The 11,706-nt window shown below is 39.5% G+C and overlaps 1 protein-coding gene across 14 annotated transcripts in view; it reads left to right on the plus strand.

Annotated features, from left to right (window-relative positions):
* mtss1lb (MTSS I-BAR domain containing 2b) overlaps positions 1-11,706 on the plus strand; it is a 92,300-nt gene that overhangs the window by 8,749 nt on the left and 71,845 nt on the right. For 2 of the 14 annotated variants that reach the window (XM_024295016.2, XM_024295017.2), the window contains exon 1: positions 4,634-5,144. The exons of 8 other annotated variants lie outside the window; for them this stretch is intronic. In XM_024295016.2, the coding sequence (XP_024150784.1) occupies positions 5,058-5,144 (87 nt within the window). In that variant the 5' untranslated portion in view covers positions 4,634-5,057. Of the gene's footprint in view, positions 1-4,632; positions 5,145-11,706 lie in introns of those variants that run through there. 4 more of the 14 variants (XM_024295031.2, XM_024295032.2, XM_024295018.2 and 1 more) reach the window with 3 other exon arrangements.

Consider the following 11,706-nt stretch of genomic DNA (forward strand, 5'->3'; position numbering starts at 1 on the left):
CCACCATGACACAACAATGGGCTCTCGGACTAAAGGGGGGGACTCTTCCCTGCGCAAATTTGCGCAGGCTTAGGAATTCTAGTGTTAAAAAGTTTTAAAAAGTTCTTTCCAAATGCATACTTTACACTTTCTTAAGTAGAGGCAGACATAGATAGCACTCATGAAGACAGAAACAGATGCTGGAGAACAAGCGAGCGTGCTGGAGGACTGACTTTTACCTGGTCGTGTTTAGTAAGCGTCTCTGTCTAGTTGTGGTTTTCCGCCCAGCTGTGTCCAGAGTTTCTTAAACAATCCTGAACCGAGGTCTCTGGGGAGCTCCTGCCAGCTGCTTCATGTTAAAGACAAAGAGCAGATGCTGCTCGCAGCTGCATCATCTATGGATAAATATGTTTAGACCTCCATTCTTTCATGGAAACACTCACAAAAGCATCAATCGCATGTTTGTCTGCATTCAAAGGTGTTTGATCAACACAGAGCCTGAATCACACGGGAAGAAGCTGCGTTTGTGGTGGAAGAAGCGTGTTTACCCCTGAAGAAAGTGAGCGTGATGCCTCTTTAAATAGAAATTAGCTCCACGGTTTGGAATGCAGCAAAACCTTGTCTAATTGATTTAACCTAGCTGGAATCTGTCACTTCATCACGAGCAGCTGTTAATACAGCCCGACTGTTTTCATGGCTCTTTGAAGTCTGCTGGTTCTGATCGCTTTCAGCCCCGTGGGACAGAAGGAGAACTCCTGCCGCAGAAATCGCTGCGTGGATTTAGAGTTTGTGAACCATTTTCATCCTCATTTTCATCAAACCGATATCGCTGCTCCGACCAGCTCATCACATTCCTCATCATTTCCAACGTAAATATTACGGATCTGGAGTTCCTCTGAGAGTCCTGGAGCTTACGTTTATTTTCAGAGGAGATTGTGGCTTCTGTGGTTCTGGAAGTTTGAAACTGAGGCTCTTCTAATAAACGGCTGATATCTGAGTGAAGCCTTCTGAAATTATCATGAGGTTATCATGTGACAAAGGTTTTCTGCCAGGAAACCGTTTCATTCTCCTCACTGTTGGTCTGATTCCTGATGTGACCCATCTGTGGTCCGACAGTATTTTCACCATCTCAATAGTTTTAGATCTGCTCTATTGCAACATCAGGATGATTTTTGTCAATTTTTGACTTTTACTTGTGAAGCTGTGTTCTCAGCAGCCTCGACTACACACGTTCACCTCCATTATATTTTTATAGCCCAATTACACAACACAATTGTCTCAGTGGGCTTCATGCAAGTAATTGTCCAAAAAACATCAAATCAGTAAAAATATATATATGACAACTAAATGTACCAGGACTGGTAAAGGAGAATTACCTACCTAACTGTCTCACCCGTCTCCACTGACCACCTGTGTTTAGGTACTAGTTCAGGAAAATGGTGATCAAGATCTGTGTTGGACACTGAAGAGATTAGATTACTTTTCTTATGTCATTGAGTTGTTTTCAGATGTAAAATAGGTGTCTCATTCACAAAGTTTTAGTTAGCTGGTAAAGTGAACCCTCCTGACGTTTAGAACATAGATCACAGCTGTCTGAGGACTTTCAGGTACTGCAGTCCCTCGTGTGTCCTCCACAAACCAGAGGGCATCACCAATGACCTCCTCCTGCTCGTGGACACTGACATGAACTGCTGGTGGTGCTGAGTGACGTTTCATTTACGGAGCGCCGCCCTGTCCCTGTCTGAAGCTAATCTCTGCAGGCTCACATCCTTCCTGTAGGTTTGTTCAACCAGTGGAGATGGAACAGATAACAGGATTAGAAGGGTGGAACGCTGTCGCAGTCATGGGGGGTTCTATCCATGACTGTATATGAAGACAGACTTCACCTATTGATGGGTGTTGAACTGAATTGAAGGCAGTTTTCACCAAACTCCTAGTTTTCCAGAAATGTTCTTTTTTAGAATTTATATAGTTGTAACAATCAACCTCATAAACAAAAAATTCATCTTTCATTTCAAACGGGCACTCTCCTTTTTGAAATGCTTCATAAAAATGTATAATCTTAGGTACTACGCATTGACTGTATAATAGAAGTGGACTGACCGAGTGTGATGTCACCCAGAAAATGTTTTACCTATGACTTCAGCGAAATGAAGCCAATTCAGACGCCATTTTTCCACACCGCCATTTCGATCCAGTCATCAGTGATTGGTCCATGTTGGTCTGAGTCGTGTTTCTATGGCAACTACAATCATCAATCAGGAGTAAACTTGTTTGAAGTCCCTTCACTGAAAGCAGTTCGGGAGAATCTGTCAATCAAATGTTTGAGGTGGGGCCAGTGGGCACCGCAGAGGCGTCTGATTGGTCGGTTTATCACTAGCAGTAGAGCAAAAATATCATAAAAAAAAAATCAGTATTATCAAGAACGTGTAAAAAATATATCAGAGCAAGAATGGTTATTCTGACAAACAGAACGACTGAATCATAACTGTTAATTCTCAATAGAAATCCATGGGATTTGGGGATTTTGGTACTTCCTGTTTGGAGGGGGAGGGGTCACTCATTCCAGTTCTCATATCCAATGGGATTCAGTCTTACCAAGGAGGTAAACTATATCTCTAAATCAGACCTTAAATGTGTTCATGAATGATTTAGAGACTTTGGATGGAGGAAGACTACTGTCTCAACAGAATCCATCTGATGGTTATCATCAATAAAGATTCAAGACTTGAACATCAGTAGCTGATCTAAAAACATTTTCTATCACCAGGAGATCAGCTCTGTTTTCATCCAAACAGGCCCTGATAAAACACTGAATAGTTAGGATATAAAAGTCCATAAAATACTTTATTTGATTCCAATAAAGACTTTTTTGATAAGAATGACAGTCACAGCTAGCTGTTTTTTTGGAAAAGTTCCTCCCCTAAAACTGTCTCCACCAATCATTCTTGGAGGCTTAATCATGTCATCAGTCGGACCAATCAAAACTTTTTTGTTGTAACTTGGCTCATAAAGTCTCACAGTTCCAACAAAATTACAGCTAAAGCTGGTGTTTAGCGGTGTAGCTTCCCGTGGGATCCGGTGTCAAACCGCGGAAAAACTGAACATAATATTTAGCTTAGAGACGAGAGTTTGTTCAGCATCAGCGTCAGTTTTTGCACTGCATCTCCCATAATGCATTGGGTTAAAGTGACAGCACTTCTGCAATATGCTACTAAATAAAACAATTTATTCACCTAAAAATAAATAAAACATGTTTTGTTAAAGTTACATTTTGCATTAAAATAATGAAATCTTAACTTTTTTTGTTACAATTGAACACAAACAAGAATATAATGTTTTTTTGTGTAAAAAACAAGCATGTGATCATATAATTGTTCAAAAAATACAGTTGCTCTGGTACAAATAAATATTTACAAAAATAAATCATTTTTTGGAATAAATTATTGTTTTGTGAGGTCACATAAAATTGCATATTAATAAAGTTAATAAATTATTAAAGGGAAAAAAACTACTACTTGAGCAAGTTTTCAACTAATTTAGTTAAATTTTTTTATTCAAAACTATCACAACTATTTGGATGCTGGTGTGCTGCATAATTTTTGTCAAGGAAAAACTGTACCTTGGCTCAAAAATGGTTGAAAAACACTGAAATAGATGGAAGTTCTGGACAAAAACACTGACTTTTGATTAATATTCTACCTGCTGATTGAGTCACTGAAAACGTCACATGCCCAAAGCTGAGTTCCTGATTGGCTGATGCGACCTGTCAAACTTCAGATATTTACATTTTGACTTTGCCGCCCAATTCACACCTCGTCGCTCAAATGGAGCTGCTGGCCGATCGCCTGTCGCGTCTGTACCATTGACTCAACGCTGAAACATGCTGCATCTGTGAATCACGTTCGGTGTGAACGCACCTTAAGGCTGTAAGCTAGCAGGAGAACAAACTCTGTAATCAACGAGAAGGAGGTATACCCACAACTCAATGATCGATACTGAACCACTGCTGCTCTGCAGAAACTATGTCCTAGAAAATACAATTTTATGGCTAAAAATGTCATACTTATAACTAAAAGACCACTAAATGATTTAAAAATAGATCAAAAGATGGTTGGAATGGATTTTAAAAGACAAACAAACAACAACAGAAACATCTGTGGATAATTCATGAAAGAAACGTGCACTAATCATGGAAAACGACCAACTGGCTTGAGCACATAATCAGAGAAAATTAAGAGATGTGGGAGAAAAAAGGGAGTTCTAACCCTGACAGGTGGATTTAGAAAAGTTTTACATCAAAAACAGTTAAGTTGATGGGATTGTCAGTCCAGAACTTTCCATACATTTTGAGATTCTTGTGTCATCACATTTTAAAGGTCATCAAATGGTTCAGTTTGATGCTTTTCTGTTGTTCTCTGGCGCACCTGCCCCCTGCCCTCCAAACCTGTTTGACATTTCTCCCCTGGCCTATCAGACCCCCCCTCCTTTCTAGTGAGATCCGCGCGTGCACGTGTGCGCGCGCTGGGCCACGGCATGTGACAGCCCATCCATGCTTGTCGGCCTCTTCCCTTTTTTTTGGAGTCGCTGCAGTTGCGTGGATCGTGTTTCTGCTGCTCTGAGCCCACCGTCTCTGCACCAATCACTGCCGGCCTTTTAAACGCGTGCACGCGCACACACACATTCGTGCTCAGGCCCGCGTGCACGCCCTCACGTCTCTCCGGTTCTCCCCTGCGCTGCCTTCACATGCGTCCTCGCCGACTCCGCGTAGCGCCGGCTGCGCCAAGATGAGCGTGGTCGCCCCGGTACCATCCGAACGGTACCAGCCCACCGCCTGACTGAGTCACCGAGAGAGAGAGCGAGAGAGAGAGGCTCTTTTCTCTGTGAAAGCCCTTCAAGAAAGCAGTTTTTTCTCTCCTCCATCTCCCTCATCCTCTTCTTGTTCCTGCTGCATCCTCTGGAGGAGAAGAAGGAGGAAGAAGCGGCTTTGTGGAAATAGATTTTGAGCATTTATTTCTTTTGACCCCCCTCCTGGGTGTGCATAGCGCACAGATTGTGTGCAAATTCCGGCAGCCCAAATGGTGGATTTGGCAAACATGGAGACCGTGGAGAAGGAATGCGGGGCTCTCGGGGGTCTGTTCCAGGCGATTGTCAACGACATGAAGGTAGAAAGAAGGATTTTTTTCTCTCATCATTTGTGCTCATCATTGTGCTCGTGTTCTTTATGGGATGCGCATCCTCGTCGACATGCAGCCGGTGCTCAGAGGTGGATGATGGATGTCGCACATCCAGAGTTTTTACGCAGAAAATTAAGAAAAATGTATATGGAATCACTGACGCTATTTGTAGAAACAATGATGCAGCGGCTTCCTCCGCCCCCCACCCCCCTGGCTGCGCATGCAAACGTCAAAGCATCAGTCTGAGACCCCCCAACCCCACCCCCACCCTTCATATGGAGAGAAAACCTGCTTTCTGCGGCTGTGCGCCACGCAGAAACCAGAGAAGCCGCACGTTTGGGAGGCGTTCTTTGTCAGGCGTGGAGCTCCACGCAGCTGAGGGGATGCGTCTGCGCAGACCCCCCCTGTCATCTGCGTGGATGTCTGCATGCGCCCTGGAATGGCGCATTCCGTTGGAGCGGTTACCCATGTGAGCCTCGTTTTTTACTGTTGTGTCCTGGAAAGGTGGAGACGTGCGTTCGTGCGCGCAACCCCCCTGTCCTCCTCGAGAGTGCCGCGTCATTGATTTTCTGTCAGGCCCATCTGCCAGGAAAACACTGAAGGCGTGAGAAGGCGCGCAGCCGTCAGACGGCGAGCCTCTCCGGGCTCTGACTGTCTGACTGGACTGAGTGAAATGCCCTCTGCGTGGATTGGAACACCTTCACACAAGGCTGAAGCTCCCAGTCCTCCATCTGCACTCAAACATCTGCAGCCCTCTGATCTGTCATCACAACAGAAACCTCCAATCACAGCGTTTCCTTAATTAAACCCAATTACAGATCAGTGGGGCCTTTCTATCATATTTGTTTGTTCAAAAACGTGGAAGTCATTATGATGCATGGCTGCTCTGTTAAAGTAAAAACACACAAAAAATGCTTAGAATTATCTCCTGTTCAGTGTTATTAACCCTATAACATGTGTCAAAGTCAAGGCCCGGGGGCCGGATCCCCCCCCCCCCCGGGTAATTCTGTATTGTCTTGCACTCATTTCTAGCTTGTATAATTTTGACTGAATTTATTTTTATGGAGAGTAAAATATTTAAAGTTATTTAAGGTTTAATTTGATTTATTCTGGAATAATATTCCTACATTTTATTATTCATAATTATGTTAAAAAGTTATGGTTTAAAGTTTTAAAAATTGGAATTCTGCTAGCTTTTTGGACTATTTTGGCATTTACTAAGATTGTTTAGGCTTTTTTTTAGTTTAGCTATATTTTTCAGCTACATGTTAGCTGTTTTGACTAATTTAGGCTTTTTAAATTTTTTACGATATTTTGAAGTTTAGCTATTTTTTCAGCTACATGCTAGCTGTTTAGGCTAACCTAAGTTTATTTTTTATTTTTATTTTTTTTTAGGCTAATTTGGCATTTAGCTAATATTTTAGCTGGTTATTAGCTTTAGCGTTTTCAGCTATCACCACTAGCATCTTCAGCGGCCCAATTCATCTTACAGCATTCACACTAGCATTATCCCAGGTAAAGCTATATATCTAGATCATAATTACATACATTGCAGCTTTAAACTTTTGAAAACGTAGTTTTAGAGTGTTTAATAAATGCTTATCCTGTTGGGCCCACGACCTCAGGTGTGTTTTGGATTTTGGCCCCTTATGTGATTGAGTTTGTTACCCTCGCTATATAACTATTTGTATCATTTTTGATACACGTAATTTTGAGACCTTATCTTATTAGCATGATTAAAACGTTCATTAAAAACCCATTGTATATAAATTGGTTCATGTTTTCTGCCCTGCAGTTCATTATCATTCCACTAGAGGCAGTAGAAGGACTACCTCCATTACGTCTCAAAAACACTTTGGGCGGGAATTTTTTTTTAGCTAATTTTCAACCCTTTAGGTTGAGATTAACTCATCTATTGGTACCATTTTTCTTAAATGTCTAATTGCTGTATTGAAAACATGCAAAATTTCAGGATAATTCATTATTTATAATACAGTTAGATCATGTTAAAAATTAGTGCATCAAATTTGAGACAATTGATAAAGAAGATCATTTTTTTTCCTGAACAAAATTTTTGCATTTAAAAATACCAAGTCACCTGTTGTATCATCATTTATAATTAAATATAATAAAAAATATATTCTGACAGTTCTTTGATATAATAGGCTTTACAGGGTTAAGTCTTATACTGAAAACTTTTAAAGCAGTTTCAGATTTCATCTTCACAAAGTGGAAACATTTGGTAGACCACACATGAAGCTCAAACAATAGTTTTTAAATCAAACTCACTTTTCTTATATGTAAAAAAAAAAAAGTTTCTGCCATTTAAAAAGGCATTTAATATTTCTTTCTATTTAATTAGTATAGTGAGGACATAGATGCCTTCAAACTGAATGTGATCATCATTACATCAGCTCCGATTCCTGATCAGACGATCCACAGGAATCTCTCAGGTCTCATGTTTTGTTAGGAGCCGTCACACATCTATCACTTCATTCAGTTCAAGGTCAGTGCAGCTGCTGTTCACTCCAGTTGTCAGCTGGTGAGAGGGAGGGAGGGAAGGGGGTGTCCAACCTGGATGGATCGTGTGGGGAAAAAAGGGTTAATTTAGTCTTTTATCAACATTCAAACCCTGTAAACATGTAATCTGAATTAAAACACCAGACGTTTTCACATTTAAATGACGTAAAATACTTATTTTACCACCTATAGGTGGTTATTTATGGAACATTCCCACAATAAACAAAGCAACACTATGGTTATGTTAGTTCTGGACCTTTTAGGGAACTCTCACACAATGAGGGTCCAGCAAACTGTCTGAATGAGTGATGAGTTCTGAAAATATTTATACTTTCATCGGTTTGATCCACACTGCGGACTGGAACAATCCCCCAACTCAAACGTCTGGGTTAACACTTGATACATTTAAAAACTTCAGACCGTGAAAGTGAAGGAAAATGTTCTCTTTGGCCTGTTTTTGTTCAAAATATTATCATAAAATACCTAGTAAAATATTGCAATTATTTGGATTAATCGCATTCCAAAAGTATGATTCAGGTGATCAATTATTTTTATCGATTGACGGCATAAAATAAACGTTCTAAATGTACTCTTTCTGTGTGATTTCATATAATGATTATTTTCAGCAAATACAGTAACAAAAAATAGTTTCGATTAATCACAAAAACATTAAGCGCAATTAATTTTTTCCCAGTTTGCAATTAATTAGTCATTAAAAGTCATTAAAAACAATAATTTACAATTAATAGAGTGTTAAAATGGTTAAAGCAACAGCAAGGTAATAATAATAATAAATAGAGCTAGAAAACATCTCATGATCACAACACTGCAAGTTTTAAAAACATCAAACTTTTCATTAAACTTTTCAGTATTTCCAACTTCTTTAGGTTCACAGACTCTGTTTGCTTCTATGTGTAGTTGTCTATGTTAGTTTTTCTCTTTCTGGTTCAGTTCTACTCTTAATCACCTGTATAGTCTTATTGTAGTCTCACTGTACAGAACCACACCAGGATTCACTTGCAAGTGAACGGAGAGCCTTGTGTCAGATGAAAGTCTTGAGAAGCTATCTCAGATGTTGACCAAATACATGATCGTGATGGGGGCGTGGCATGCTGCTTCTGTTGTTTTACATTAAAGTCTCCTAAAAAAAATGTTTTCTCAAATTCTCATTTGTTGTGGAAACATCAGTTTGGCCAAAGTTTATTGAGTCAATTCTGACTTGACTCTCTGACTCCAATCAACTCGTGTTTGCAAACTAGCATTAGGTTGACTTCATACTTCTGGGTTGTTTCCCAGAGCCTTATTATGGGATGCTTCCACTGTCATAAATCAATGAAATAAAAGATGCTCCATTAAAACAACTGAGATAAAACTAACAAACAGAAATGTTTCACTGCCTTTGAACTTCACCGCGCTGAAGAAGAATATAAGACTAAGTGAGAGTTTAACACACGACTATTATTCGTTAGAGACGCCAGTTTATCCGTTTCCTTCTGCGAGATAATCCGTTTCATCTCGATCTGTTTTCATCTATTATTCAACTGGACTCTAATGGTTCTTGTGTTTATGCGATCCAGCTCATACATAAATATATGGGTCACCACTTACTGGGCCAAGAAAATAAATAAATAAAAGTATACAGTGAGCCTTAATGTGGAGCGGATGAACTCCTCAAGCAGAGGCAACAACGTTCGTGAGTGGATGAGAAATGTTGAGTCACCAGCCCTTCAGAGCGGCATCAACTGGAAACAACGTGCCTTTAATCAGTGAATGCAGCACACTTTATATGACGGAAAACCGCTTCTAGGACTAAAGTGTAAAAAAAAGCTGAAGAAAATTGTAATAAATTGACAATGAATCAGATCTACAACTATGCACCAAAAGAAAACAGTGTGGCTTTTAATAAAATGCAACACAAAGTAAACTTTAAGAAAAAAATGATTACTGCAAAAAAGGAGATAATTTTTCACAATAGTTTCAAGCTAATACAAGTTCATCCAAATTGACAATCCTGATGAAATATCAAAAACTGCTGCTTCAGACACCGTTTGCTGTTGAATTCCACTGTCAGCAGTTTAAATTGTGTGTTTGGAAAGCACTTTTTCTTCCTCTTTCTGCTGCCGCTCCTCCCTTCCGTTTATCCCCTCAGCAGAACTTCTTCCTGGTTTCTGTTCTGATCTCCGACAGCCGGCTGCTGAGTGTCACCTGAAGTGATTTGAATGATCGTCGAGCGTCTCCTCGGGAGTTCAAGCTGCACACGCGGCGTGCTCTGCGCATGCGAGCGTTTGTCTGGCAAAGTGCATCCCTGGAGGCTCCGTCTCACAACCTTTTATTGAATTACGCTCACACACAGGTCACTGAAGGGACAGAAGATGAAGAGAGGTCACGGTTACTGCCAGCTGGCCGCAGACTGACTGCTGGATTATTATTCTGTCAATGCTTTACAGCATTAATTAAAGCAGTAATCTGCTAAAATATTAGATCAAATTTTTTTTTTTCAGTTTTTTAGGCTAATCTGAAGTTTATCTATTTTTTTAGCAAATTCTAAAATATTGGCAAAATTAGACATTGTTCCAGTTTTTTAGGCTATTTTTGAGTTGTAATTTAGACATATGCTAGTTGTTCTGGCTAATTTAGGCATTTTTCCAGTTTTATGTAGTTATGTACTTTTTAGCTAATATTTAGCAATATGCTAAAATATTAGCTAAATGCCAAAATATCACCAATTTTGAAAATGTTGCTATTTTGAATTTATATTTTAGCTATATGCAAACTTTTTTGGCAAACTTAAACATTTTTCCAGTTTTTTAGGCTAATTTGGAGTTTAGCTAACATTTTAAGCAATATGCTAGCTATTTTGACAAAATTAAACATCATCTCAATTTTTTTTGTGGCAAATTTGGCACTTAGCTAATATTTTAGTAACCTTTCGGCTTCAGCATTTTCAGCTATCAGCTTCAGCATTTTTTGCTATGTTTTTGCTAGCTTTCAGCTCTAGCATTTTCAGCAACCACATTCAGCTTACAGCATTCACACTAGCATTATCACAGGTAATGCTATATATCTAGTTCTGACTGTGATTAGTCGAGCAAATCTTGACATTTAAACAGCTTAAAGCTTTTTTATTTTTCCACATTTTATGCTGAAAATGTTGTATAAACTTGACACCACTTGTTGTGTGGCTATGACAGAGTCGGAGTAACTTGATTCAGTACATAGGCACAGACCCGTGTGCTTGCTCCACGTATTTGTACATCTGACATTTCCAGAAATACAGTTTGGTTTATTTCTGTCCACTTCAGTGCTGGAGTGCACAGTGTCAGCTTCAGCTAAACTTAGCTACAGAGGTGTCCGATGTATAATATTTACTACAACTGTCACTGCAGGGAAGGTCTTTGAGGAAAAACACTCCCCGGTTTTCTAGTGAGCTGTACGCAACAGCTTATTCAGATTTTACTGAACATCTACTCTGCAGAAACTCTCAAGTTAATGAAACTAATTTATCGCACTGATGTAAAACAAAGTAACCTGATAGGTAGCAGTCTACTGCTTTAAAGTCTCTTGATTTGGATAAAACACAACAAAAATGTCACTAATTTTACTTTTTCAAATGCTTACTCATTGATAATATTGTGGCTCTTTGGATCACTGAAATCAGTCTTAGATACCTGTGATCATTAGTTTACCAGGTGAGTTCAACTAAAGGAAAAACTAAAAATGGAAGTTCCACATTATTAAGCAGAAAATTATTTTTAAACAATCTGTGGAAGAAATAGGATCTCTGCTGCTAAGAAGCAAAGGTATGAAAAGCTGGGAAATCTCTTGAAAACATAAGGATGAAACTTGTGTCTTATTTAGAGCACACACAGGTTGGTGGAGATCAAGACAGAATCAAGAAGGTTTCAGCAGACAAATCCATCAAATTAAGAGAGCAGCTGCTAAAATACCATTACAAAGCAGCAAGGACATATTTGAAGCTGCGAGTGTCTCTGGAGTCCCACCAACATGCATGTGAACCTTCGATTGGACC

This window comes from Oryzias melastigma, linkage group LG3 (assembly GCF_002922805.2).
Source record: "Oryzias melastigma strain HK-1 linkage group LG3, ASM292280v2, whole genome shotgun sequence".
NCBI classification, from domain to species: domain Eukaryota; kingdom Metazoa; phylum Chordata; class Actinopteri; order Beloniformes; family Adrianichthyidae; genus Oryzias; species Oryzias melastigma.